The sequence below is a fragment of the Sorex araneus genome, chromosome 5 (assembly GCF_027595985.1).
Source record: "Sorex araneus isolate mSorAra2 chromosome 5, mSorAra2.pri, whole genome shotgun sequence".
NCBI lineage: Eukaryota > Metazoa > Chordata > Mammalia > Eulipotyphla > Soricidae > Sorex > Sorex araneus.
The window spans coordinates 84,831,045-84,859,027 of record NC_073306.1 but is presented as its reverse complement, the minus strand read 5'-3'; the positions used below and the strand labels follow the sequence as shown (position 1 = coordinate 84,859,027).

General features: G+C 58.7%; 3 protein-coding genes across 4 annotated transcripts; 1 reads left to right on the top strand and 2 right to left on the bottom strand.

The window, feature by feature from the left end:
• Positions 1-18: 18 nt before the first annotated feature.
• Positions 19-11,620, bottom strand: THBS3 (thrombospondin 3). The gene is made up of 23 exons (XM_004619280.2): positions 10,522-11,620; positions 9,382-9,588; positions 8,291-8,547; positions 8,091-8,193; positions 6,765-6,791; positions 6,397-6,479; positions 6,262-6,313; positions 6,011-6,159; positions 5,695-5,835; positions 5,418-5,495; positions 4,552-4,704; positions 4,274-4,384; positions 4,078-4,185; positions 3,681-3,840; positions 3,368-3,486; positions 2,931-2,983; positions 2,555-2,748; positions 2,228-2,406; positions 2,081-2,129; positions 1,772-1,968; positions 1,346-1,518; positions 408-547; positions 19-314 (listed from the first exon to the last, which is right to left on the bottom strand). The coding sequence occupies exons 1-23, from the start codon at positions 10,598-10,600 to the stop codon at positions 256-258; spliced, it is 2,871 nt and encodes a 956-aa protein (XP_004619337.2). The 5' UTR covers positions 10,601-11,620; the 3' UTR covers positions 19-255.
• On the top strand, positions 11,504-16,620 carry MTX1 (metaxin 1). The gene is made up of 8 exons (XM_004619279.2): positions 11,504-11,971; positions 13,224-13,293; positions 13,420-13,499; positions 15,165-15,257; positions 15,337-15,519; positions 15,596-15,672; positions 16,043-16,197; positions 16,284-16,620. Exons 1-8 carry the CDS (start codon positions 11,891-11,893, stop codon positions 16,496-16,498), a joined length of 954 nt encoding a protein of 317 aa, XP_004619336.2. The 5' UTR covers positions 11,504-11,890; the 3' UTR covers positions 16,499-16,620.
• A 148-nt stretch (positions 16,621-16,768) lies between these two features.
• GBA1 (glucosylceramidase beta 1) lies at positions 16,769-21,508 on the bottom strand. 2 transcript variants are annotated; one of them, XM_004619197.2, is made up of 11 exons: positions 21,346-21,508; positions 20,917-21,004; positions 20,551-20,742; positions 20,300-20,446; positions 19,938-20,071; positions 19,553-19,725; positions 18,876-19,113; positions 18,045-18,269; positions 17,679-17,842; positions 17,334-17,450; positions 16,769-17,251 (listed from the first exon to the last, which is right to left on the bottom strand). In XM_004619197.2, the coding sequence occupies exons 1-11, from the start codon at positions 21,370-21,372 to the stop codon at positions 17,140-17,142; spliced, it is 1,617 nt and encodes a 538-aa protein (XP_004619254.1). In that variant the 5' UTR covers positions 21,373-21,508; the 3' UTR covers positions 16,769-17,139. The 2 variants fall into 2 exon arrangements, with proteins under 2 accessions (XP_004619254.1, XP_054994509.1); XM_055138534.1 differs by lacking the exon at positions 20,917-21,004 and having other exon boundaries at positions 21,346-21,477.
• Positions 21,509-27,983: the final 6,475 nt, after the last annotated feature.

Genomic DNA, 27,983 nt, shown 5'->3' with positions numbered 1-27,983 from the left:
ACACTGAAAACTTTATGATGATGTGCTGTTATTTTCTTCCTGGGGTTAGTGCCTGAGAAGTACCCCTGGAAAAGTTCCCATTGGAGCAGTGGGGTCACCGCCCCTGGGGGCTGAACTACTGGCGGGTGCCAGAGCTGGGTCGTCTGTGTTTTGGCTGAGGGGCTGTGGATGAGACTCCAGGGCTCTCCAGGACGGACCCAAAGGCCAAAGGGTCTAAAATCTGAATTCTGAATCAGACAGGCGACTGGCAACAGGTCACACTCTTCCCTGGAGCAGCTGCCTCCGGAACGGCTCAAAGTCCTCAGGCACCGTGTCTAGGTGGGGGAGGGAGGGGGACAAATAGTGTTCAGGTGGGGTATGTTATTCCCCCAGGGCACAAGGGGTCAGGGGGCGTGTTGGGACCTCACCATTGCAGCGATATTGCAGATTGGACCAAATGATGTTTTCTTGCGAGAAGCAGAATACTCCGAGACGCCCCCCTCTCATGGATGTGTCAATGATCACCCCAGAATCTGCCACTAGCTGGGGACCCTCATAGAGCTTCACCCTGTCCGGGATAGGGGTGTCTATTGGTGCTGGGGTGCCAGTGGCCTGGGCCACACTGCTCAAGCCCTGCTCCGCCCAACCCCCCTTGAACTCACCAAGGCCAGAGAGAGCATGGGATAGGGGGGAGGAGAGGAAGGGGGTGCTTTTCTCAGGCCTGAGGCCCCTTGCTCTTTGTCCGGCCCCCTTTGCATCTCAAAGCACCAGCCACATTCCAAGCGAGGATTGGGTTGCCATGGCGAGGAGCACAATGGGCTGGGGGGTGAAGTCACCCACTTCCCAGGCTTGAGTCTACCCCCCTTATCCCCTATCTTGGCGCCCTGCAGCCCCAGGCACCTTAAAGGGGAACCAAGCCCTTTAAGCCCCGGACTCTGGACTCTTGGCCACATCCCTCTTTTCCCTACCACCAGGAGATGCAAAGCCCTGGACCAAAGGCCAGTCCGAGAAGCTGGGCTGGTTCTTCCAAGAGTGAAGACCCTGTCCAGGTCAGACTCTGATGTTGAGGCAGGTTCTGGGCTGAACCAGGCAAGGGGCCAGATTCCTTGGGCTTGTGTGCAGGCTGGCCTGGGGTTGAGGCTCCCACATGCCCTTGTGGGCCTGCGGGAGAGGAGCATAGAGTAGGATGACTGGCTGGCACCTCCAAGCGTTTCCAAGGTGCCAGGGGCTAGGCCTGTACTGCTGGGATCTCCTTCAAGGGGAGATGGAGAGAGGCCAGGTCCCCGACACTGAGAAACTAAAGAAGGGCATGGTGGGACCCAGCTACAGGGGAAAGAAGTGCTGGAACTGGGGTCCCTGCCCTCACCGGATGTAGCCAACTTGAGGCCGGTGCAGCAGCTGCCAACGGTAGGAGGTCTTGTCACGCCAGCCCACGTTTCGTGGGTCAGTCCACAGCAGTCGGACCTGGTCAGGGGTGTGGCCAGTATGCCAGAGGGCATTCCGGAGGTGCTCCCCTGGGCCGGACACTGAAGTCACTGCCTGGGAGCATTGGTAAAGGCCACGAGTCAACCACTGGACCCCAGCGGGGCCATGGGTGGCTGGTAAGCACAGGTAGCGATGGAAACCAAGGTGGCCAGGAGAATATTCTGGAGCCCCAGGGCGCCAGCCTCAGGCCAGATGACTGCATGAGAGGGTCCCCAAGCAGGCAGTGGGGGAGGCCCTGGGTGGAATTAGGAGCGGGAAGCATGGGTGGGGTAGGGCCTTCACTGGGGCGTCTGGGCAGCACTGGGACCTTGAGCTGCAGGCCGGGTTGGGCAACAGCCCGGAAGGGAGTGGCCTGCCAGTAGGTCTGCTCCGTCTGCTTCCACATGACCACATAGAAGCGGCCGCTATCCTGGTAGCTGAAGAGAAAGCCCGCGTAGTCGTCGTCGGTGACCGTGTTCACGTGGAAGGTGCCTTCAAAGTCCACGCCGTTGAAGGCCGTGTAGCCTGGAGGCCACAGAGGGGGGCCAAGGGCCGCAAACCAAGTGTGAGAGGGGGTGGGAGGCGGGCCTGACCCCTGACCCAGGGGAACGGTACTCCATTTGTGTCCCTTACGTACCAACTGCCAGGCCGGGGTCACTGTTCATGGTCTGCACAATCTCCATGCCCTGTGGGGAGGCGGCATAGCAGGCCTGGTCTGGGGCCCACCCTTCTGGGCCTCTTGGGAGCCTGAGCTGATGCTGCCCCCCCGCCCACTGCTTGGTACCTGGTTTAGCACCACCCAATTGGGGTCAATTTGAGCATCCCCCTCGGGATCCAAGACGACAGTCTGATAGGCCCGGAAATCTGTGAGTGTGACCTCTGCGCTCTCGGGGCACACATCCAGGGGGTCTGCCACCGCGTCATTGTCAAAGTCATCTTCACACACGTCGCCAACGCCATTGCCTGAGTGGCAGAGCCAGAGACTTGGAGAGGGGGGTTCCCCAGCTGCTTCCACCAACCAGCGCTGCCCTCCTGGGCCTCACGGTCCACACCTCACCCCCTTCTCAGGGATCCCACACTTGTCTGGGCCCCCTGGGAGCCCTGGCCTTACCATCCGAGTCCTTCTGGTTGGGATTGGGGACCAGGCGACAGTTATCAGGGCCAGGAGGCACATAGTCTGGAATGCCATCATTGTCGTCATCACCATCACACTCGTCGCCAAGTCCGTCATTGTCTGAGTCCAGCTGGGAGCTGTTGGGCAGCTGGGGGCAGTTGTCCTTGGTGTCCTGGTGTCCATCCCCATCGCTGCGAGGAAGACACCAAACAGGTGCTCAGGCTGCCTCTGTCCTGCACAGTCAGTCCCCACAGACCCTGGAGCAGCCTGGAGGGGCCCGCCCAGTGGGTGCTGCCCTCCCCCCCCACCCCGGGAGAGGTTAGAGCAGGCGCGGAGATACCAGGAAGCCAAAGCTCATCTCCTGGCAGCCTACCTGTCCTCATTGGTGTCGCAGACGTCCCCCACCAGGTCACTGTCTGCGTCTGTCTGAGAGAGCAGCTCTCCTCACCCTCTCCTCTCAGAGGAGCTTTGGACTGGGTTGGGTTGGGTTTGGGGTCCACACCGGCTGTTCTCAGGGATCTCTCCTGGCTGAGCTTGGGGGGACCGTATGTGGTGCCAGGGATACAACCTGAGTCAGAGGCATGCAAGGCCAAGTGCCCTCCCCACTGTACACTCCAGTCCCTCAGAGCTGCATGGAGCCCTGGAGATGCTCAAAGGGCTGGAGCACTGGAGCATGTGTGAGAACCCTGGGGTTGGTCCCCAAACACTGCACCCAGAGTGCCTCCCGCCAGCACTGCCTCATGTGCCCACCCTGCCCCAGTCCCCAATCCTCCACAACAAGTGAGGGGCAGGACTTTCCTCTGGCTGTACCTGGGTTGGGTTGCCCACCTCAGGGCAGCTGTCACATGCATCCCCTACCCCGTCTTCATCCCTGTCTGTCTGAAGGGGGTTGGGGACACGGGGGCAATTGTCCAGTCCATTGGGGATACCTGGAAGGAGTCATAGGACATGTCACAGTCTGAGGTGGGTGCAAGCTCTTACTCTCGCAGCTCCAGAGGACAGCTGGGGAGAAGCCCTGCCTGAACCCCCAGCTCCACCCCCATTACCCCTGCTGCCGGTATGGCACCGGCCAGGTGCATTTCCACCAGGCAGTCTTCCCACTCCCAGCCCCCTTGGCCCTCACCGTCCCCGTCCACGTCATTGTCACAGGCATCGCCTTCCCCGTTGCCATCTGTGTCCCTCTGGTCATTGTTGGGGACATTGGGACAGTTGTCACAGGCATCGCCAAACGAGTCTGTGTCCGAATTCTGCTGGTCCTTGTTGGGGAACAGCCGACAATTGTCCTGGAATGGGACGGGGCAGTCAGGCCTCCTGTGGGCCAAGGAGCCCTTTGCCCCCCTCCACGACCCTTTAATGGCACATCCCACTTTAACACCCTCTTTAGAGCCCCTCTATGCCTGGGCACCAGTTGGGGCCCTTCTAGGAGCACTCCCAGGGGCGTGGAGTGGAAAAGATTTGGGTCTGAGGCACAGAAACTTGGAGGAAGAGGGAGCAGGAAGGCGCTGGACATCCGTGGCCACCTCCACATTCTTGATCCCATCCCCATCGGCGTCGTCATCACACTGGTCCCCCACACCGTCGTTATCCGCATCTTCCTGGCCAGAGTTGGGTGTCAGCAGGCAGTTGTCCTGTGGGCCCCGGGCACGGTGGGGGAGGACAGTGAGTCTCCAGCACGCACACACGCCCCGCCCTCCCCGCTCCCCAGCGCGGCCGCACCTGTTTGCAGTGTTTGTTGTTGTCCATGCAAGGCAGCGCCTGGTCAGGGTAGCCGTCGATGTCCGTGTCGGGCCCACACACGTTCCCGTTCCCGGCCCAGCCTACGTTGCACTGGGTGAGCAACCAAGGGTGGGAGTGGGTGAGCAGCGCTGCTGTCCGCCTCCACCCAACAGCCTCCTGGGGCCGCTGCCGTGCTGGATCCTAGGCGCAGGGTTGCCCTTCCCCGAGAGGCCCCAGCCCCGCACCCTCCCTCTCCCAGGCACCGTCCCTGGACTCACCGCGCAGGACACGGCCCCATTACGCTCAAAGAGGCAGTGTGCGTGCACGTGGCAGGGGCTGTGCGCGGGGCTGTGGCAGGTCCGGGCCGGAGAACAGCCCTGGCTCTGGTTGCCCAGGAAGCCTGAGCGACAGGGGCCGCACTTGAAGGAGCCCTAAGGGGAGAAAGCAATGCATCAGGACTCAGGGTCAGCCCGCCCCATGCCCAGCGCTGGCCCACCCATGGGTGCTGGATAAATGGGACCCATGACCACCTAGCAATCCTCCAGAAAAACTTCCGAGGCTGAAAACAGCCCTTGTTTTTGGATGCAGACACTGAGGTCCAGAAAAGGGAAGCTGGGCAGGAGAGATGACTGCATGCAGGAGCACCGCCAGCATCACCCCCTGTGCACTCAGCTTCAAGGAGCCCCTGAGCACTGCCAGTGGAGCCCCAAAGCCAAGATAGCTGAGTGCCAGGAGACAGGACGGAGAAGGCACTTGCCTTGCATGTAGCTGACCTGAGTTAGATCCCCCGCACCCATAAAGTGTCCCAAACCCCACCAGGAGTGATTCCTGATGCTCCCTGCCAGGAGTAGTTCCACTGGGTGTGCTCCCTCCCCCTCCCTGCAGCATAAAAGTTAGCTTGCAGAAAGCCACAGCTAGTAAGAGCAGAACTGGAGGTCCAGAGCAGGGGCTGGCCAGCGAGTAGGCTCGCCGCAGGAGCCCAGGCTTCATCCCTGGAACACATGGTCGCCCAGTACTGCAGGGCACAGCGGGGGGTGGCCCAGTGAAACCACCAACAGAATCCCAAACCCGGCCCACGTGCGCAGCGCCCAGGACGGTGGGGGAGCAGGAGCCGAGGAGTGGGCTGCACCCCCAGCAGGCTCACCACGGTGTTGGTGCAGACAGAGTTGGGGTCGCAGCCGCCATTGTTGCCATCGTTGCACTCGTCGATGTCGTTGCAGACCTGAGGGGCAGGCTTTGGTGGCACCTGAGCTGTGGCCTTACACAGGCTGGGGCACTGACAAGGCTGAGCCCGTGGCCGCCATCACGGAGCCCGGGCCCCAGAGCATGGCCTTCCCGGGGGCTGGGAGGCCCCTCTCAGTTCCCCCTCAGCCCCCAGGGCAGCCCGGAAGCTCTGGCCACACTCTCCGTCCAGGCCTGACCTGTTTGCTGGCCCGGGCGTAGTCCACACCCACACCGGACACGCGTGTGCCCTTGTAGCCGGGAGGACAGGCCTCGCAGTGGAAGCCGGGCGCAGTGTTGATGCATCTGGAGCCTGGGAAGCAGGGGTCCGCCAACGCGCACTGCAACCAGATGGAAAGAACATGCTAGAAGCCTGGCTGGGATCCGGAATGGCTGTGGGCAGCCTCCTGCCCCACGCTGTGCCCTGAGCCTCACCCCCAGCCCACTGCTTCTCAGGGTCCCGCCAGGCCCCCAGCTCCTTCCCTGGCCCCTCTCCCACCTTTGGGCCCCACCCACCTCATTGATGTCCGAGCAGTGGGTGCCGTTGCCCTGCAGGCCCGGGGGGCAGGGCCCACAGCGGAAGCCCGGGTACTCATACACCTCCATGCAGTCCACGCCGCGGAAGCAGGGGTTGGGGCTGCAGTGGGAGCGCTGCTCGTGGAAGCCTGCGGGGCAGGCCCAGTCAGAGCCACGAGGGGCGAGGAGCCGGGCCCAGGGGCAGGCCCAGCAATGCCACCTGGCACCCACCCGTCCCCCCTGCCACTCACCGCACACCTGACACTCCATGATGGTGTTGCGGATCAGGGACATTTCCTTCACCTGTGGGCACGAGCATGGCCGGGTTGGCTCTGGGCACCAGCAAGCCCAGCGCCGCCACCACCCTGCTGCCAGCCCTCTCAGACCTGGTCTCGGATGTCGTCCCGCAGCTCGCCCAGGATCTGGTTGAAGAGGGTGAGCTGGGTGACCAGCGCCTTGCTCTGCTCCCCTGTCAGGCCCCGGGGATGAAGAGGCTCAGGGCCAGGGCAGAGGCCGTGTCCCTCTGGGGATACGTGTCAGCTCCTACACTACCACCCAAATCTTGTTTGTTTGGGGGCCTGCACTCGGGTCACTCCTGGTGGGCTCCAGGGATCAGACCCAGTACAGCCACATGCAAGTGCCTTCCCTGCTGTCCTGGCCCCTCAGCCCTACATTTAACCCCTACCCAGTTCTTGGCTAACCTGGGGCTCCCTCCCCACCCCTCACCTCTTCCAGCCCCTCCAAGCCTACTCACCTAGGATGGAGTGCAGTGCATTGGTCACTGGGAAGAAAACAGAGGGGAAGATGCATGGAGCAGTGAGGTGAGGAAGAGGAGGGACAGATACCAGGGGCTGGGGCTTTGGGACAGACAGTATCGGATGGAAGTGAATGGAGGTGACACGCAGGGACCACCAGCTTTCTCCCGGGGCTGAGGGAAACTTTGGGAGTCACATCCTAGAACCCTGGCACGGGCGGTGGCACAGCAGAGAACAGTGGCCCAGCACGAGCGAACCCTGGGTTCATCTCCAGAAGAGAGAGAAATGCGGAAGCTGGAGCCGGAGGACAGAGGTTCTTGACTTACAAGCAACCATCCAAGGTTCAATCCCCAGCACCGCATGTGATCCCATGAGCCCCACCAGGAAGGGCCCTTGAGTTCAGAGGCAGGACTAAGCCCAAGTACTGCTGGGTCACCCCAAAACAAGCAAAAATACAAAAAAAAAAACGAATAAATCTTCCAGGCTCACAGGCACAGTGGTGGCAGAAGGGACCCAAGAGTGAGGTGACCCAGAGCAGGGTCAAATCCATCCCTTTTTCCTCCTACCCAAGCTTTTTTGTTTGTTTGTTTTTGTTTTGGGGTCACATGCAGTGATGCTCGGGGGTTACCCCTGGCTCTGTGCTCAGGAATTACTTCAGGCAGTGCATGGGGAGACTATGTGGGATGCAGGTATCGATCCCAGGATGACCATGTGCAAGGCAAATGGGCCCCATCCCCCCAGCGGATGCCCTCCCCGCTATACTATCGCTCCGGTCCCCTCCCGCACAAGCTTCTACCTCAAGAACTTTATCTTTGAAAATCCTGGGAGATGGCTAGGGAGCTAGGACAGTGGGTAGGGCAATTGTTGTGCTCATGGCTGACCCCATTTGGTCCCCGACACCTCATAGCCCCGAGCACAGAGCTGAGAGCCGACTGTAGCACCACTGGGTGTGGCCCATCCCCCAACTATAGAAAGAAACAAGAAAAACCTGGGAGAAGCAGCATTTTATTAAGCGAGAGTCTCAGAGAGAAGTCAGTGCTCAGAAGTGAGGTGGCAGCTGGCAACAGGATCAAGAAAGACCCAAGACCCTCATCTTAGAGGCTGACGCTGACCCTCCCTCGGCCACCTGAAGGCCTTTCCTGATCTCTTCCAGTCATCTGGGCGCCTGGCATGCAAGGCAGTTTGGGACGCCTCGTGGGGCAGCTGAATACTTTGGGGTTCACAGAGTCAGAGGAGGTGAGAAGGGGATGGGGTGAGAGGAGGAGCACCAACAAGGCATGGAGACCTGGGGTACAGGTGTTGGTCAGCAGCATCATCCCCGTTACCTGCACTGTGGATGGACTCGTCCCCCTGGAACGGACACTCACTCAGGGCCCCGACCCGGGCCATGGAGCCACCCAGGATCATCTTCATGGACTCCACGAAGCCCTGGTGGCACAGGGGCAGAGGAGGGAGGACCCGCCATCCCCCCTGCTGATGCCCACACTGACCTGGTGGAGTCTGGCGAGTCTCCTGCCCTGCTCACCTGCATCCTCAGGTAGGCCTTCTGGCCTGTCCTCATCTCCAGCCCTCCCACCTCCGCTGGGGGGATGGGGGCCAGCGCCGGCAGGCCAGAGTGCTGGTCACCCAGCTTGCAGTCCACATAGAGCTGCAGGGCCGGGCTGGGCCGGGCCGGGCCTCGGAGCCGCAGGAGAGCTGTGTGCGTGCGCCCGTCGGCCAGGCCCGCTTGCTGCAGGTTCACAGCATGCGTCTTGCCATCCTCTCGCTGGTACCGCACCAGCACTGTGGGGAAGAGAGGAGGCGAAGGGCAGGGTCCGACTCTGCCCTGGAGGCCGCCCTACTGGGTGCACATCACCTCTCCTCACTCAGCACCCTGTGCAGTTGCGCCATACATGCCTGTTGGCCAAAGGGCTCAGAGACAGGGTCGAGTGTCTGACCCCTCTCACCCGCAAGGCAGCAGCGGGCTCTGTGCCAACTCCAGTGTCCCAGGGGCCTCTCCTCTAGGCTGCTGCAGCAGACACACACCTCCCAGGCACGCACAGTTCCCAGACCCACAAACTCACCTCACCCATGAAGTGGATGCCCAGGAATCCTAAGCACCAGTACCTGTGCCCCCTGGTGCCGGGCACAGCCAGTGGAAGCCAGGATGCAGTAAGGGACAAGGGGGCACTGGGAGTGGGAAGGAGGCAGGTGGGGAAAGGCCATGCCTACCAATCAGCTTATAAAAAAATTTTTTTAAACATTTTTATAAAAAAAATATTTTAAGACATTTTTATCTGTTTGGGAGTGGGGTTGGGTCATACCTGGCCGTGCTCAGGGGCTATTCCTGGTTCTGTATTCAGGGGTGATCCATGGTAGTGCTTAGGGGACCCTAAGTGGTATCAGGGATTTGAACCAGGACCGGAGCCTATGTAGCTGCATGCAAGGCACATGCCTTACCTCCTATACTATTTCTCTGGCCCCATAAATTTAATTTCGGTTATTTTGAGCCAACGGTACTCAGGGCTTACTCTGTGCTCAGGGGTCACTCCTGGCAGTGCACAGGGGACCCTATGCATGGCTGGGATGAAACCAGCATCAGAGCACACAAAGCAAGTGCCCTCAGTCCTGTTGTACCTTTGTTGATCTTGCCCACGACAGAGGCCTCCAACCAGCGGGTGTTATCTTGGCGGGAGTAGAGGCCAAAGAGGACACCACCCTGCTTCGGGGGCAGGCGGAAGGTGGACAGGAGGTAGATGTCGCTGGCAGTGAGCAGGGCGGTCCGGATCTTCTCGGCCACAGCGACCATCTGCCGGGACTCCCCCACGGTCAGCAGGTCAATTACTGCCAGGCAGAGAAAGGCCAGCGTGTGCGCGCACGCGCTTGCGTGGGGGCGCAACCCTCATCCTCCCGCGCCAAACCACCCGGCGGTCTGAGTGCCACACCCGAAAACTCAGGCTTCGCCACTGTCAATGGCCAAGGCAGCCAGGGCTTGCCCACCCCCACTCCACCCCAGGCCGCCTCCCAGGGTCGCCGAAAGGCACCAGCGGCTCCCGCGCACACGAAAGGCGCCCGGCAGGTGGCGCCAGCGAGTCACGGTGCTGCGCCCAGAGCCGAGAGTCACCAGGTGCCCGCAGCGCAGACCCGGGAACGGGATCCTGGGGACTGGGCTTGGCGCCTCACACACCCTCCGGTTCCTCCTCCCGTCCTGGGGGCTTAACCCAAGAGCTCTGGGGAAGAACAGCAGACGCCGCTGACTCCAGCCCTCCCACCGCCTCTCACTCCTGGGAATGCAGGACCCAGCTCTGCGGCCGCCTGTGTCTGGGCCAATCTGTGGTTTCCCTTCCAGCCAGCCAGTCAAGAATCTGTGTCTGTGTCATCGGCTCCAGCCACCCCCCCACTACCCCGCCCCACACACAGAGGTCCAGCCCAGCCCCAGAGCTCCACAAGAGCAGATTTCTAGATGTGTGTGTCCCCCAACCCCCATCATGGGATCCCGGGACAGCCAGAGGCCCACACATGCACCACCCTCCAGCTGCCCTCCGAGATGCAGGGTGCCAGTGGATGCTCACGCAGACTCCAGCCTAGCCAGGCAGCCCGCCATCCCTGTCCCACCATCTCCGACGCCCCACTCCCGGCTTTCCATCACTTCAGCCCCTCTTCGGCTGGTTCAGTTTCAGCCAGCGCCCCCCTCGTCTCTACATGCTCCCTGCTACTAAGTGGAGGGGGCTAGGGCGGGGACGCAGATCGGGGTCTTCTAGGAGGAGACGGGCTTACCCTGCAGGTTCTGACTGGCAGAGGCCAAGGTGCCAAGGAGAAGAAGAGCCAGGGCCCCTCGCAGTCCCTGCGCCTCCATGCCGCTCGGCCGGCTCACCACCCCTGGCAGGCAGGCAGCTGGGAGGGGAAAGGCTAGGCGGGGAGAGCCGGAGAGGGGGGCGGAGGGACTGGAAGGGGGAGTTGCAGGGGGGGGGCCGGCAGGACAGGATGGCGGGGGGGGGGGGAGGGGGGCTGAAACAAAGAGCTGCCAATCACCCTGGAGGCATCCCCGGCCCCAGGGGAGTCAGGGGCAACTTGGGAGGAGCGCCAGGGCCTCCCTGCAGGTCGTCGGTCCCTGAGGGTCTGCGGGCCCAGGGGCCCCTCATCCGCTGAGAGCATCGTTGGGGGCCACCACTTCTCATTTCTGGAAGCCACAGTCGGCCAGGCAGCGTCAGCTAGTGGGCATTACTCCACAGTTGGCACGAGAGGATGCCAAGGGAGTGGCCAAGCCTCGCTCCCTCTAGCGTCCCGGGGATGCCCACATGGCACCAAGTTTGCTGCTCAGACCAAGCGAGCACGCTTTAATGGGGCGGGGGGCCCACTGATCTGTGTCCGTGCCTCCATTTTTCCTCCTAGTGAGCCGTCTGGAAGCGCCCGCCAGGCTTTGGGGGGCGCGTGTGAAACAGTGCGCGAGAAAGGAGGGGAGACCTCCGTCCAGGTGGAAAGGGGCGCCGGGGAGGGAGGGAGCAGGGAAACCCCGCAGAGGGACCGGGCAGGGCGGGGGCACCCCGGGGTGCGGGCGAACCGGCCGTGACCCGGATGGGGGGCAGGGCGCGGCGCCTGGGTCCCCGTTACCCGGCAACAGCGCCAGCGCGCCCGCCTCCCCCGCCGGCTCCCGCTCGGCCCCTCTCCGGCCGCCGCCGCCCCTGTTTTGTTTCCCTGGCGACAGGCGGCGCGGGGAAGTCTCCAAACATAACGCGCAGTGGAAAACACGCGGCTCGGGGGCCTCCCCCCCGCAGCCCCCGCTCGGGGCCGAGTCCTGAGGGGCCCGGGAGCAGGCCCGGCCACGTGCAGCGCGGGGAGCGCCCCCGGCGCTGGCCCCGGCCCGAGAGAACCCTTGCTCCAGGGCTCGCCCAGCCTCGGGGACTTCGGCGCTGCCCGCGGCAGCGGCGCCAACACCCGCCGAGGCGCCCCCAGACGCCGGCCCTTCCCCCACTTCGGGAGCCGCCTCTGGATCCAGCAACGGCCGCCCTCCCCGAAATCCTCGGCGACGCCCCTCGGCGCCCCGCCGCCTCGGAAGCCGCGAGCAGAGGCTCCGCCTGCGGGGGCGGGGCCGGCGGGGCCACCGCCCGCGCGGGAGGCGGTACTTCCGGGACAGAGGGCGGGCAAGATGGCGGCGCCCATGGAGCTCTACTGCTGGGCTGGGGGCTGGGGGCTGCCGTCGGTGGACCTGGACTGCCTGGCCGTGCTGGTGAGGGGTGCTGGCGGTGACGCGGGCCGCGCGCTGGAGGCCAGGGGCGGGCCCGCAAGTAGCCGGTGCCCTGGATTCTTGTTAGGGTGCCTTTGCGCGCTCTCGAGGCGGGAAACTGAGGCAATCCGAGAGCCGCGCTGGACCGAATGGGCTCAGTATCCTACGTCGTAGCGGTCTGGGTCTTCTGCTGGGAGAGAAAGAGACCTGTCGGGGGCGTTTCGGGAGCCGAGTTTCGGTTCTTGCACATCCATTTGCCGTGCATGACCTTGCGGGCGATCCCGATTGCTCCTGGGGCGTAGTTTATTCACCCCGAGGTTTTGTCGAGGCGGTCCGCATCTCCGGGTTCTCCCACTTGACGTTGCTGCCTTTCCCCCACCTTTTCTTCCAACCCCCTTTCCTCCTCCTCCTCAGTCAATGGGCTGATAATTAACAAAGGAGCACACAGCTACTCTGTAGAAAGCGCTCTGAAGTCAGTTCATTCATTCACACACGCCTTCATTTCATAAGCATGTTTTAAGCTTCTTCTAAATCCCAAATACCAGTCCGCAGGAGTTACAGAAAGGCAGATGTGGGGCCAGAGAGGACAGGGGGACGTCACATGCCTTGCAGACTGCTGACCCAGGTTTGATTTTCAGCACCCCATAGGATCCCCCAAACCACGCCAGGGAGCACAGAGCTAGGAGTAAGCTCTGAGCACAAAAGAAGCACAAAAGATAAACCAAGAAGGCAGATGTGTGTCAGCAGAATAATGTAATAAGGTGTCCAGGTACTGAAGTATACATAGCAATAGGCCACTAGACTGCCAGAGAAGTACAGGTATGCAAGATGTAGTGGCTAGAAAAAAAACAGGATAATGGATGTTGGCCAGATGGGTGGCAAAAGAGGAGATCAGGAAGGATTTTTCCCTGCTGACTTGTCATTCTGGACACGCCTATGGCAAACCCTGTACTGCTCGTTGGGGCTGGTAATGTCTCCTATGAGGTGAGGACTAAGAGCACAGCCCAAAAGGTTTGCAATGAATGACCTGAGCCAGGAAAATGGGGCAAAGGGCTTAAGTGTATGTTTTTTTATGTGTGAGCCCTGGGTTAAACCCCAGGTGCCACATGGACCCCGAGCACCTCTCATGGAGCTACCTCTGAGCCCCACCAGGTATACCCCCCAAAAAAAAAACAAAACTAGTCATCTTCTCTTCTTGATTTCTCCGTGGGGGCAATATACGTAGTTTCTCTACCTTCTGTTTATTTCCCTGCAGGCCTATGCCAGATTTACTGGTGCCCCACTTAAGGTGCACAAGATCACCAACCCCTGGCGGAGCCCTTCAGGTACCTAGTGTCCCTGGGGGAGAGGGAAGGAAGGAAGGAAGGGGGTATACAGTGGAGGAAGAGAGAGATGCGGTGCATGTGTCTGCCAAGGCAGCTAAGGGACTTGTGGGCCTTTTTCATTGTCAGGGACTCTGCCTGCGCTTCGGACCGCTCAGGGAGAGATCATCTCAGTACCATGCAGGATCATCAGCCAGCTTCGGAAAGAGGTAGGTGTATGGGAAGGGCGGAGGCCAGAAGGAGCACTGAGTCATTTCAGTAGCACACGTTTATTGAGAACCACATATATGCCAAGCCAGATGCAGGGAGCCTAGCTTCAAGGAGCAGTCTGGGACAGGGTGAACTCAGACACTACTTGGGTTGGGGGACACATCCCCGCACCTTTTATGCATGCTATGGGGACAGATGATGATGTCTATTCCTTACAGGAACAGGCTGATGGCACATCGAAGGGAAAAAAGGAAGGCGGTCATTGGCTCCCATGGGGCCAGAAACTGACTTCCTAGGGCCAGAGAAAATAGTATGGCAGGAAGGCATTTGCCTTACACATGGCTGGGTTTGATCCCCATACCCCATCTGTGATTCCTTGAGCACAGAGCCAGGAATAAGCCCTGAGCACTGCTGGGTTTGGCCGAGAAACTAAAACAAAACAAAAAGGGACTTCTGGGTCTCTGCCCGTTTCTTGGGGAACTGGCCACAGAGCTCAGGCTGGACCCTGCTGAGGCATGTGGGAGTAGAATGAGTACTCAGTACTCAGGGTAGGAAATCTCGACTGTGTCCATCACTCAGTCTCTGGCTTAATGGAAACATGGTGTCACCGCTCAGAGCCAGAAGTGACAGATCTGTAAAAGCAGAGGACCTAACCAGGCTGTTTTCCCAGCAATCTTTGAGCTTTCATGTCTGGTTCTCACAGTGTCAGAAGTGGGACTGTCTTCATTTGTTTTCCCAAGGGATCTGACGGAAGTCTGAAGCACAGGAAAAGCCAAAGTTCGTAGCAGGGATGGGTTCCTTATGAGCAGCAGCAAACCGAGATTTTTTTTTTTTTCTTTTTGGGTCACACCCGGCGATGCACAGGCGTTACTCCTGGCTCATGCACTCAGGAATTACTCCTGAGTGGGACCATATGGGATGCTGGTGGGACCATATGGGATGCTGGGAATTGAACCCGGGTCAGCCACGTGCAAGACAAACGCCCTATCCACTGTGCTATCTCTCCAGCCCCTAGCAAACCGAGATTTTCTGGGGCCTGGAGGTTACTTGGGGACAAGGCTTACTCAGGATGTGGTGCTGAGAACCTAGGAGCGTGCGGCAGGCTGGGAGCTGGGGGAATGGTTGGAATGTGTGTGCAACGGTGCCTGAGCTGTGGAATGAAGTAGAAGAGCAAGGAGTAAGCCAAGAGCTGGGCCTTGTGTAAAGGAGCCCTGGCATGGCATCAGGGTTCCAGGAGCACGAGAATGGCATTCCCTAACTCCTGAGGCAATGGACCAAGGCCCCGCCTGATCTCAGCTCCACTCCACTAGCTCCTCGGTGCCTGGATTGGGGAAGCTGCTGCTAGAACGTTGCCGTCGGCAGGCATGCTGCCAACTTTCCGTGGAAATTCTGGGAGCTGCTCCTAGTCTGCGGCCGGGTCTTCCTCCCCTACCTCCCCCTCCATGGGCGCGGGACCTTGACGGCCGGCAGGGCCCTGCGGCCCAGGCTCTGGGCCAACGGCAACAGGCTACTGTCTGGGCCTCGCCGAGGGGCCTCAACGGGAAAAGCTGCTTGTGCTCCCCTCGGAGGCAGCGAGGGTGGCACCAGCCATGAAGCCTTCCCCAGGAAGTGCTCCCAGCCCCTAGTGGGCGCCTCCTCATGGACCATCTCCCCCCACCCCCCAGAAGTTCAATGCGGATTACGATCTGTCCGCGCGCCAGGGGGCAGACACCTTGGCCTTCCTGTCCCTGCTCGAGGAGAAGCTGCTCCCGGTACTGGTGAGTGTGGCCGAGTGGCGGGGGGGACCCCGAAGCCAGCAGGTCTGTTGGCTCAGCCCAGCCTCTCCCTCCGACCCAGATTCACACTTTTTGGGTGGATGCCAAGAACTACGTGGAAGTGACCCGGAAGTGGTACGCGGAAGCCATGCCATTCCCGCTCAACTTCTTCCTGCCTGGCCGCATGCAGCGGCAGCACATGGAGCGCCTGCAGCTGCTGTGCGGGGAGCACAGGCCCGAGGAGGAGGAGCAGCTGGAGAAGGAGGTAGCTGTGCAGGGACGGGCGGCATGGGCGGGTGGGGCCTGGGCGCGCCACCAGCCCACCTGTGTCCTCCCCTCAGCTGTACCAGGAGGCGCGGGAATGCCTCACCCTTCTCTCCCAGCGCCTGGGCACGCAGAAGTTCTTCTTTGAAGACACGTGAGTTGGACTCCAGGGGAATCATAGGTGGTTTGGAAGAAGATTCCGGGGTAGCCAAAGGGGCCAGCCTCGGGCTCAGGACAGGCCCCGGGCAGGTCTGGGGACAGTGGAGCTGTGTGTGGGGCCCTGGCGCCCTGGGGGGGGTAGGAGGGCGGCGGGCTGCCAGGCCCAGGAGGGCCCTGAATATGCCCTTTATGTAGCCCAGAGATAGAGCCCCATTCAGGGCCAGGCTGGCGCCACCGGTGCCCCTCCCCACCCAGGGCCGGACTGTGCTCTCTGCTCCCTTGGTGGTCCCCAGCTCCCACCCCCACCTCCCAGGGCTGAGCCTCGCTCCAGCTCCTGCCCCATGCCGCCCTTCTCTCCACGGCAGCCCTACCTACCTGGACGCCTTTGTCTTCAGCTACTTGGCACTGCTCCTGCAGGCCAAGCTGCCCAGCGGCAAGCTGCAGGCTCACGTGCGGTCGCTGCCCAACCTCTGCGCCTACTGTACCCACATCCTCAGCCTCTACTTCCCCTGGGATGGAGGTAAGGAACGGTAGGGCCTTGGGGGACAGGCAGGGCCCGGAAGGCAGCCCACTCACTCATTGTCCATGTCTGCCCTTCCCCCACAGCTGAGGGGCCACCGCCACGCCACCCGTCCACGGGCCCAGAGGCCGAGGAGGAGCCGTACCGGCGCCGGACCCAGATCCTTTCGGTGCTGGCGGGGTTGGCCGCCATGGTGGGCTACGCCCTGCTCAGCGGCATCGTCTCTATCCAGCGCGCCACGCCGGCCCGGACCCCGGGCACACGGGCCCTGGGCATGGCCGAGGAGGACGAAGAGGAATGATTCTCACCCCACCCCCGGACTGGTTTTTCTACTGCCATGCATTCCAGGGTCCCCCAGGTCTTCCTGTTGGTATGGCCGAACACTGGGTGCCATCCCCAGAATAAACCCGCTCACTGACAGGCTCCTGGCTGAATCCTGACAAGGGCCACAGTCGTGCCTCCAGGGCCTTCTGGGTGCCGGAACCAACACTCAACTGACCCGGGGCGGGGGAGAGGGGGTGCCAGGGCTACACCTCCAGGAAAGACCACCAGCCCCCAATTTTCTTTCTCTCTTTTTTAAAAATGGTTTGGGGGCCAGACCGGAGTTCCCAGGAGCCCCTCCCAGCAGTCCTCGGGGACCATGTGGTGCTGGGGGGAATCAAGGTCAAGGCCTCTTACGTGCAGAACAGTTGCTCAGCAGCCCTCTGAGCCATCTCAGTCTCAAAGTCCCAGTCGGGGCCCACCAGCCCCGCCTCTCTTAACCTCCACCTCCCTCCACCCTGATGTGGTGTTGCCACAGGCATAGCACAGTCTGCCCCTACCACAGGCGGCCCGGGGTGTCCTGGCTCTTTCCCTGGAGGCTCTCTTGCAGCCACCAGAGAGGAGGGGCGCTGCTGCCAGCTGGTCCCGCCTGCTCCCCTGCTGTCTCCTGGTGGGCGGCCCTCACTGGCACTGGCGGCGCCACAGGTAGGTGTGAATGGAGTAGCCGGGGGAGAGGGTCTCTAGGAATCCCAGGCTGGGGTCCTCGATGGTGAGAGGCACGTCCTTGGAGGAGCTGGACAGGGAGGAGAGACTGAGCGCGCCTGCCCCGTGGTCTGCCTGCGCCGGACCCCCGCCACACCCCGCAGCCCACTCACCGGTTCAGCACCACCACGACAGCAGAGCCATCAGGGTGCAGGAGGGCCACGGTCTCCAGGTCGGTCTTGTCGCTGGCCTCCAGCCCCACTCTCTGCGAGCCCTCAGGGATGAACTTGCTGGAACGGGAACAGAAAGCACCAGCCCCTGTCAGCCCTTCATCCTCCCCCAGCGCACCCCACCTCTTCCCGCAGCCCCGGTGCAGGTGTCTCACGCCACCCTGTCACTTCCTGTGTGGTGCAAGAGGGATGGGTGTGCCTCACTCGGGCTCCCACCCCAACACCTTCCTGCTCCCTGCCAAGGGCAAGGCAAGCTGGGTGCAGCAGGGGTGCCTGCCCTCCACCCACCTGAAGTGGCCCAGGTGGTAGAACATGGGCTGTTTGTAAAAGGTATCTTTGGCGATGTCCACGATGATGGGACTGTCAACGAAGTTGCGCACCCAGTTGGGGCCCCCTTCAGGGTTCAGGGCGAGGTTCCAGTCGGTCCAGCCCACCACATGATAGAGGAGGTTCTAGAGGCAAGCCAGAGGCACAGTGAGGGGCCCGCCTGCAGAGGGCGCCCAAGGCCGCCCAGGAGCTTAGGGCAGGGGTTGCAGGGAGCTACACTTTGCTAGAGGAGCAAGCCAGGCCGCAAGACCCTGAAGACAGTCCTGCGGAAGAGCACTGGCGTGTGCAGATCCCTAAGGGCTGGAGGGAGGCGGCTGCAGGGCTCACCGTGAGGATGCTGTGGCTGTACTGCATCCCTCGGTCCCAGGACCCCAGCCGCACGCTCTGCTCCCAGAACTTGGAGCCCACGCAGGCCTCAGAGGCAAAGAGCATGGTGTTGGGGAACAGGCGGTGCGTCTCCCCCAGAGTGGCTTTTGCTGGGGCCAGGAAGTCCAGGTACCAGTGGACAGCGATGCCATGAACGTGCTTAGCGGCCTCAGGGTCCTCCAGCACCTGCACAGGGGAGGACGGGTCACCGGGGAAAGAGACTGTCCTGGACCTAATTCTGCACAGAGGGTTCTTGAAGCAGGAGTAGTGCACAGGGTGGGGGGTGGGGTGGCAAGCAGAAAGGTTTAAAGTGGTAACTCAAGGACCTGAAAGATAGCAGGTAGGGAGGCTTGCCTTGTACACGCTGACCTGGGTTCAATTCCCAACACCCCAGATGGTCCCCAAAGCCCACCAGGAGGGAGCCTGAGCAGTGCAGCCCCTCAAAAATAATTAAAATGATAATTCAGGGACAAGCGAGACAGGATGGCAGGGAACACACTTGCCCTGGCCCACCCGGTTCCATCTCTGGCACTTCATAGTGTCCCCTGAGCCCTGCCAGGATTGATCCCTGTGCACAGAGCCAGGAGTAAGCACTGCTGGGCTGGGCCACCAAAAAAATTTTTTTTTAATTAAGAAATGCCCCGGTGGAGGGGCATATGGGGAGCAGGTCCCCACCACTCCCAGTTCCCCAGGGCCGCTGCTGGACCTGGCCCCTGCTTAGGGTGTGCTGGGGCTGGGGGCAGGTGAGTTTGGTAGCCTGTCTTGGAGTTGGGGGTCACCAGGGTGCCTTACCACCTGGGCCCAGTGGGGCAGCAGGAGGCGCTGGTCGTCCAGCATGAGCAGACGAACGTCACTGTGGCTGCTGTTGGCAAGGGTGGGGCCCAGGTCCCGGGCGATGAAGTCGCGCTGGTGTTCAGGGGTGAAGCCCAGGCACTGGAAGGGGTACCCGCTGAAGAGGCCGGCGGAAGGCTCGTTCTCGGCCGTCACTGCCCAGAACTTCAGCTGGTGCTCGGCATAGGCGTCCAGGAACCTGCAGCAGAGGGAGAGCGGCCGCCCCTGGATAGGGACCCTGGGGACTAGGGGGACTGAGCAGGGGACTGAACTGAGGAGCTCACAGAGGAGAGGACAAGCTGAGAGAACAATCTGGGTTTTCTTGGTGCATTTTGGGGTACTTGTGTTTCGGGGCTGTAGCCCACAATGCTCAGGGATCACTCCTGGGGGTGCTGGGGATCGAACCCAGGCCAGCTATGTTTAAGGCAAGAGCCTTCCCTGCTGTCCCAGCAAGAAAAAATTTGGAGGCGGAACCAGGCCAAGGGCTGGAAGCAGTGTCTGGTGGGGTGTGAAGGGGGCCACCGGGGCTACATGCAGGAGTGCTTGGGGCCACAGGGTGCCAGGATCAAGCCCAGCCCCTCTGCATGCAGGCACCTGCCAGCCCATGGAGCCCGCTCCCAGCCCTGGGGCTCACTTACTTGACAAAGTATCTGGCCCAGGTCTGGTGGTACTGGTCCCCCGGCTGGCCCTTGAGGGACCCCTTCCCATTTACTTTCCCATTAGTCTTGAGCCAAGTGGGTGCTGTCCAGGGGCTGGCGAAGAGTGACACAGGGCGCTGGGACATCTCCAGGGCCTGGTGAATCAGGGGGATCTAGAGACAGGGAGAGAGCCACCCAGTGCTGGAACACAGCCGGACTGGCCCAACCAGTGCTTCAGCCTTGCTGTCAGCTCCCGCCCTCCCTCCCCCAGCGCCAGCAGCAGGGGGCAGGTTTGCTGTGCTGTTCCTCTGGAGACGGGCACACCGAGTGCCAGCAGAGCGCCTTCACCCGCAGTGCGCCCGGCCACGGGGGCCCGAGGGCCCACCTTGAGCCTGACGTCTTCTTCCGGGAGGCTGAAGTTGTGTAACTGGAAGTCGTCGGGTGTGTCGGCATAGGTGTAGACACGGATGGAGAAGTCACAGCTGGCCATGGGCACCCGGATGATGTTGTACTCAATTCCTGCAGACCCAGACCCAAGACGGGCATCAGTCAAGAGGCGAGTGTAGGTGCTGGCCTACACCGTATCTGAGCCAGGCCCAGAGGGAGCGGTGGTCCACGGGCCGGGTGCCAGACGGAGCCCGGGCCTCTGTGCGCAGGAGTCCCCAAGCTCTCCAGTGAAGAGGGGGTCAGGGGAAAGTGGGTCAGGAGCAAATGAAAGGTTGAGCGTGCTCCTGTCCCCCTCCTCACCTTGCTCAGAGAAATACGATTTCAGGAGCAAGTCCCGGACAGGGGGCGACAGGCCAAGGATGTTGAGGGCCGCAGCATCTGTCATGGCACCTCCAAATCCTTTCACCTTCTGGAACTTCTGATCTGGCCGCAGGGTCAGCAGCAGGCCTGCACACAGGGGCCAGGACGGCAGGGGCTCAGTGGCTGGCGGGGAGAGGCAGGACTGCGTCCGCACAGGGACCCCCTGCTCCTGGGGGTGGGGGCAGGTGTACCTGTGCCCGTGCGGTTGGCCTGGAAGCGCCCCATGCTCAGCTCCATGCGCCGCCCACTGCGGGTGCTCTCGTAGCGGCTGAAGGTGCCCATGGCAGGCAGCGTCAGGGGGTCCAGAGAGTCACAGTACGTGGCATTGCAGACACAGACCACCGAGCTGTAGCCAAAGCTTTTAGGGCTGCAGGGCTGGGCACCTGGGGCAGAAGGAGGGGCGGGCGAGGGTGAAGGGTGAGAGCGGGCTGGTGGGAAGGAGGGAAGGAGCAGGTTTTGGAAATCCTCCCCTGTACCCCGAACCAGGTCACGCATTTGGGTTTACTGAGCACCCACCAAAAGGCCCCACCTGTGGGCCACCCTCCTCCCTCACTCACCTTTCACCCCTGCCACCGCCTGGAGGAGAAGCAGCCCCCAGAGGCCGGCAGCCACGATACTGGCTCTGCTCCGTGGCCTGGACCATTCCTGAGAGCAGGATGAATGAGGGGTGGTAGCAGCAGGCGACCCCCACTTGGGAGAGGCTCTGCTGCCTGAGATCGTCCCCAGACACGTCTCCCAGCTTTCTGAGGAGTGGGACCCGGCAGCCCTCCAGGCCTCAGCGCAGGCGGCGCTGGCCCCACCTAAGCAGCATCTCCACTTCCTACCCGCTTCCCCCAAGTGCCCCCTCCCGCCCTCTCGCTTCCGTCGCCGCGCCTGATGCTCTGCCCTGGGCTCCAGGAGCGCCTGCCATTCGCTGCATTCCAGAGCCTGCCCGGCCGGGCCATCAGTAGACTGGTAGGACCAATTAGGAAACTTGGCTCACTCACCTTTCCAGAAGGATCTGAAAGCTCCATCTCCTCGGGGTCACCGTGATGAGGAGCCTGGAGGGTCCCCAGTGCCTCTGAGGATTGAGGATCCCCTAAATAAAATCAGAGATGCAGGTATCTGCAGTGGCCCACACACACTGCTTCAGCCCTCCGGGTTCATTCCGGCTACAGGAGGGCGGGTCATGTGATCACACTGGGAGAGTCACATGACACAGGAAATGAAGCAATTGCGACCATACTTGTAAAGGGCCACCCGCTTCCTCCACGCTGCTGGCTATTATCTGCCTTAGGAAATTCTGGAAGGCCTGTATGGATGACAGCTTTAGGAAGAATCTGGATCAAAACCTGCGTAGAGAATGGACTAGAGGCTCCTGAGTCCTAAAGGATGGGAACCATTGCAGGCACATTCATTTGCGTTTTGCTTTTTGCGTCACACGTGGTGATGCTCAGGGGCTCCTGGCTCTGCACTCAGAAATTACTCCTGACAGTGCTCGGGTGATGAAATGGGGAGCCAGGGATCAAACCTGGGTCTGCTGCACGCAAAACAAACACCCTACCTTCTGTACTAACGCTCCAGCCCCTTCTTTTCCTTTTTCTTTTGTTCGGATTTTGGGGTTTGGGCCACATCCCACAGTGCTCTGGGCTACTCCCAGCTTCGTCTTTGGAGGACCATGTGGAGCTGAGGATCCAGCCGGGTCCTCCGGCATGCAAAGAGTGCACCCCAGCCCGCTGAATTGTCTCTCCAGTACCAGAACATTGCTTTCTTTCTTTTTCCCTTTCTTTTTGGTTTTATGGTCACACTGAGCAGTGCCCAGGGCTCTGTCCTCAGGGATCACTCCTGGAGCGGCTCAGGGGAACATATATGGTTCCTAACCCTGGTTGGCTGCTTGCAGGGTAAGCGCTATACCTGCTGTACTATCTCTCCAGCCCTGCCCCATTACTTTCTCAGGGAAAAAAATGTAAAGTAATATGAATAAAGCTGTTATTAATGAAAGATTTTTATTGTGCAAAACACTGAAAACACAGTGGTGATTAAGACAAAGTTTTGGGGGTCAGAGAGCTAGTACAGCAGGTAAGTCTCCTGCCTTTCCAGCTGGGTTTGTTCCCTGGCACCACAGAGGGTCCCCCAAGCACTGCCAGGAGAAATCCCTAAGCACAGAGCCAGAAATAAGTTGAGATACCAGTGAGTGGCCAAACTCCCCAGCTTTCACCTCCTCTCCTCAAATAACAGTGTTTGGGGCCGGGGATGAGATAAGGCCCAGTGGCAAAGTACATGATGCAACCTGGGTTCAATCCCCAGCAACACAGATGCGTGCACGAGCACGCGCACACACACACACACACACACACACACACACACACACACACTTACACACACACACACACACACAGATGCCAGAATTTTTGTCCAATAAGAGGCTCATGAGGTTGGGAAGTCAAATCCTTAAATAGATAATTACAGGTAAAGATTAAAAATGGGAGGGCTTGGGGACTGGTGCGATAGCACAGCAGGTAGGGTGTTTGCCTTGCACGAAGCCGACCCAGGTTCAATCCCTGACATCCCATATGGTCCCCCAAGCACCACCAAGAGTAATTCCTGAGTGCAGAACCAGGAGTAACCCCTGAGCATCGCTGGATGTGACCCAAAAAGGAAAAAAAAAAAAAGGGGGGGAGGGCTGGGAGAGGTAGTCCAGCGGGAGGCTCTTGCCTTGCTGTGGCCAACTCGGGTTTCATCCGTAGTGTCTCATATGATCCGCCAAGCACTGCCAGGAGTAATTCCTGAGCACAGAGCCAGGACTAACTGCTGAGCATCGTTGGGTGTGGTCAAAACCCCCTCCCCTTCTCCACAAATATAGGACCCAGGAAGATATTTTTCAAAAGGCACATGCTTTCGCATTCAGGAGTCCTGAGTTTGTTCCCCAGCAATGCTTAACCCCAACTCAGTCCCCAAATTTCTCCCTTCTCCTCCCCGCAAAAGACAATATTACTGGAGCTGGAGTGATAATACAGCAGGTAAGGTGCTTGCCTTGCGTATGGCTGACACAGATTTTATTCCCAGTACCCCATATGATCCCCAGATCCATCAGGAGTGATTCCCAAATGCAGAGCCAGGAGTTAGCCCTGAACATAGCCAGCTATGGCCCCAAAGCAAAACAAAACAAAAAGACTAGATTAGTACCGGTGGGGCCAGAACAATAGTATAGCAGACAAGGCCCTTGCCCTGCGGGCGGCTGACCCAGGTTGGATCTCATTACACAGAGGATCCGAAAACCCCTCCAGGATTGAGCCCTAAGCACTGTCTGGTGTGAACCCAAAACAATAAGCCAACCTAGTTTATAACCATATACTACTCTTGCCTATAACTATACAATGCTGTGTGCTTGGTGGGGAGATATCCTGGTTTCCCTTCGGACAGAGACAGGGATGATTAACCAGAAAGAAGAGAGCCCTGCGCAGAGGGACCGGCTGGTTGGTGGGGACAGTCAGCCTGGCGCCTCTCAGCTCCCCCTCTCCACTCCCATGTCATCCTCGGAGGCAGATCTCTCTCCAGGGAGAGCAGAGATAGATGTCTCCTTCCCAGCAGGCAGGGAGAAGTGCAGCATCATTCAAGGCTCTGTGGTTCAGGCTGCATCTGCAATGGACTGAGAAGGGTGTGTCTTGCCTTACACACGACTGACCTGGGTTCAATCCTCGACATCCCATGTTGTCCCCTGAGCACTCCCAGGAGTAATTTCTCAATGCAGAGCCAAGAGTAATCTTGAAGTATTGCTGGCTGTGGTCCAAAAACTAAAAAGAAACAAAAGAGAAGGGGGTGTCCACAGACTTGTCCCCGTGGGCCCCTCACGCAGGGTATAGAGGGAATGACACACACAGGTAGGACCTGACTGACTCCAGCTCCAGGGCTGATTTCCTCATTCATCACCGCGCCTCCTGGGCGTGGCCGGTATGGGATTGGGGGTCAGCTGAGGCTGGCAGGTGGGGGGGGTGGTCCTCAGGAACCACTTTTTATGTGACTTTTCTTTTTTTGTTTTCAGTTTGGGGACCACATCCAGCAGTGCTCAGAGTGCCACATCCTGGCACTCTGCCCAGAAATCATTCCTGGTGGGTTCAAGGGACCCTATGGGATGCTGGGGATTGAACTCGGGTTGACTGTGCGCAAGGCAAATGCCCTCGCCACTGTGCTGTTTTCTTTACCAACCGATCACACATCAACTAGCTCAGGAAAGATTTTCCAGACACACTCTGAGCAAAGTCAATTATTTCTTCTTCCAGGCACCTGAACACCTCAGCCGGGTCAGTATCAGTGAGTTGGCTGTGTTTCAACCTTGGCTCCATCACCAACGAGCTGCTTGACTGTCGATGAATCACTGAGTCACCCTAAGCCTCTGTCTCTCTTCTATAAAGGGGAGTGATATAGCCAACCTCAGAGGGGCCTTGTGAGGGTCAAGGTCCAGAGTGTGTTAGTACAGTGGGGTGGACTTGGGCTTGGCCCCAAGGGATGCAACAGTGTGGGGCTGTGTTTATGGAGGGAATCTGCAGGTCCCTGAAGGAAGGAGTTACTCATGGTACTTAGCCTGGTACAAAGTGAGTAGGTGCCAAATTGGTGAACTAAATTGAACCATCATCGTTTTATCCGTATCTGCCCTATCCAGACTTCCTGTTTTTCCAGGAAATGTTGCACAGGGCTGGTTCTCCAGAGGCCAGGTGATACCTACCACCTTACTTCCCTCTAGTTCATTCATTCTACAACTATTTATTGAGCACATACTATATTTAGTCGGCCTACTCTACTGCGCTTCCCACTGTAAAGTATGTAAGTCACTTAATTCTTCTTTTTTAGGGGGGTGAGGGCCACAAACAGCTGTGCTCAGGGATTACTCCTGGCTCTACACTCAGGGATCACTCCTGGCAGTGCTCAGGAGACCATACGGGGTGCTGTCTTCTTTCACCTCATTTCTTTTTTGCTTTCAACTTGGAAAAAGTTTCCAGTGTGGGGACTGTCTCTTAGTTTCCTCTGGCCTTTTGTATTTTATTTTCTTGAAAAGTGGGATATTACAAAAACTTATATTTATTTAGTGCTTAATCTGAAAGCCATTAAATTGTAAATTTCTTGGTTCCTCCTTGGTGGAGCCTGAATTCCTACCCAGAGCCTGTGGTATATATCATACACACACACACACACTCACTCACATGCATCATGCATACATCACACACATATCACACACATCACATACTCACACATGGACCTGTGCTCTACCTGCTGAAATTGAAGCCCCAGGGGGCCCAGCTGACTTCTGAAACTGTGAGATGTGATATTTCTGGATTTGTGTTCCCCAAAGGCATTTAGTCAAATGATAATGTTTCAGTCATGGAACAAACTCCAGGATCCCAGATTAGGCAAAAAACGACTGGTTTGGGGCTATGAGCTAGTACTGGGGGTGTCTTGCACTCGGCTGACCCTGGTTCAATCGCTAGAAAACAATATGGTTCCCCGAGCACTACCAGGAAGGACCCCTGATCACAGAATCAGGAGTAAGGCCTGAAAATTACTGGGTGTAGCCCTAAAACAAAAATAAACAACAAAAAAAAAGTGACTGTGGGGCTGGAGCGATAGCACAGCGGGTAAGGCGTTTGCCTTGCACGCTGCCGACCGGGGTTCGAATCCCAGCATCCCATATGGTCCCCTGAGCACCGCCAGGGGTAATTCTTGAGTGAAGAGCCAGGAGTAACCCCTGTGCATCGCCGGGTGTGACCCAAAAAACCAAAAAAAAAAAAAAAAGTGACTGATTTTCCACTGGGGAGGGGCATTCCACTACAGTCCCTTAACTCTATTCTCTGCTCTGGGAGATTCAACCCAATAACCAGAGCACCCAAGAACCCCCTTTCAGAGTAAGTCTTTTTTATTTTTTTTAAATTTTTTATTAGTGAAACACCACGTGGTACAGTTGTACACTTACAAACTTTCGTGCTTGTGTTTCAGTTATACAATGATCGAGTACCTCCACCAGTGCCCATTCTCCACCACCAATGATCCCGGTATCCCTCCCACCACCCCCAGCCCATACACCCCCCACCCCGCCTCTGTGGCAGGGCATTCCCTTTTGCTCTCTCTCCTTTGGGTGTTGTAGTTTGCAATAGAGGTATTGAGTGGCCATCGTGTTTGGTCTATAGCCTCTTTTTTTGTTTGATTGTTTGGTTTTTTTTTGTTTTTTGTTTTTTTGCCTTTTTGGGTCACACCCGGCAATGCACAGGGGTTACTCCTGGCTCTGCACTCAGGAATCACTCCTGGTGGTGCTCAGGGGACCATATGGGATGCTGGGGATCGAACCCGGGTCGGCCGCGTGCAAGGCAAACGCCCTACCCGCTGTGCTATCGCTCCAGCCCTATAGCCTCTTTTTATTTATTTATTTGGCGGTGCTAGGAATGAAATTCAGGCCCACACACAGGCAAGGTAAGTGTTCTACCATTGAGCCATATCCTTAGCAAATTGCTGTGTTTTGTTTTTATTTTTCAATTGTTGTTGGGGTCATTCCTGGGGGTGGTTCTTGGCTCAACGGTGGTACCACTTGGTGCCCAAGGTCTGTAATCCTGGACTTTACCACTGGAGCCACATCCCCAGCCCAGGGCAATGTTTTGCTTTGGTTTTTGTTTTTTGTTTTTGTGGTGCCAGGGAACGAACCTAGATCTCTTGCGTGCAAGGTATTCACTTTACCACAGAGCCACATCCTCAACCCAGCCGTGGTTTCCTACATTTGAATCTGAAACACATAGTCACCAATGAAAACAAAGACAAATGAACATGTATTCATAGGATGTAATCAAGGAAGAGAAAGAAGGGCCAGAGCAATACCACAGGCCGTTGCCTTGCATGTGGCTGCTCTGGGTTCTATCCCCAGCATCCCATATGGTCCCCTGAGCACCAGCAGGAATAACCCCTGAGCATTGCTGGGTGTGGTTTCCAAACAAAAGCAAACAGACAAACCAAAACAGTAGAAAAAAATTCCATAGAATGGGAGAACATGTTTGCAAATAACATTTCTGGTAGGGCCTTATCAAAACTAGCGTAAGGACTCACGAATTAAAAGATACGTTAATTATCTTAATTATCTTTTAACTAATGAGGAGATAGCTCAAAGGGCTACTGACATGCTTTGAGGAGGTCTGGCTTTGACCTCTAGGACTGCCTGGTCCCCCGAGGCCTGAGACAAGAGTAACCCCTAAACATTGCCAGATGTGGCCCAATAACCAAAACCAAATAACCACACCCTCTCCAAAAAGTCCTCAATTTAAAAATGAGGCAAAAGGAGGCCAGAAGACGCAGGACAGGGAGAAGATACTTGCCTTGCACTTGGCAGACCAGGGTTCCCCGACCCCCGCCAGGGATGGAGCCCTGAGCACAGCTGGGTATAGCCCACAAGCCAAAACAAATTAAATTAATAAAAACAATATGGGCAAAGAGGTTCAGAGAGACGTCACAGAAGTAAGACACTGCTCCAGCCCCAGCCCTACATAGACCCCTATACATCACCAGGAGCAAACCCAGAGCAAACCCCTCAGAAACCCAAATCCTATCACCCCCGAAAGGGGCAAAGGACAGATCAGGAAGATGATTCAGAGGTCAGAGTACATGACCAGCA

Excerpts from the sequence above, each read along its gene's own strand:
- THBS3 (XM_004619280.2), bottom strand. The coding sequence starts at position 10,600 with ATGGAGGCGCAGGGACTGCGAGGGGCCCTGGCTCTTCTTCTCCTTGGC. Across the intron at positions 8,548-9,381 it reads CGTGGGCAAGATCAACAAAG|TGCTGGTGCGGTACCAGCGA; the intron begins GTACAACAGGAC and ends TCTTCCCCACAG. Across the intron at positions 6,792-8,090 it reads CGAGTCCATCCACAGTGCAG|TGACCAATGCACTGCACTCC; the intron begins GTAACGGGGATG and ends TTTTCTTCCCAG.
- MTX1 (XM_004619279.2), top strand. The coding sequence starts at position 11,891 with ATGGCGGCGCCCATGGAGCTCTACTGCTGGGCTGGGGGCTGGGGGCTG. Across the intron at positions 15,258-15,336 it reads AGAAGCTGCTCCCGGTACTG|ATTCACACTTTTTGGGTGGA; the intron begins GTGAGTGTGGCC and ends CCTCCGACCCAG. Across the intron at positions 16,198-16,283 it reads CTACTTCCCCTGGGATGGAG|CTGAGGGGCCACCGCCACGC; the intron begins GTAAGGAACGGT and ends CTTCCCCCACAG.
- GBA1 (XM_004619197.2), bottom strand. The coding sequence starts at position 21,372 with ATGGAGCTTTCAGATCCTTCTGGAAAG. Across the intron at positions 20,447-20,550 it reads GGCCAACCGCACGGGCACAG|GCCTGCTGCTGACCCTGCGG; the intron begins GTACACCTGCCC and ends CCCTGTGTGCAG. Across the intron at positions 19,726-19,937 it reads AAGAAGACGTCAGGCTCAAG|ATCCCCCTGATTCACCAGGC; the intron begins GTGGGCCCTCGG and ends CCCTGTCTCTAG.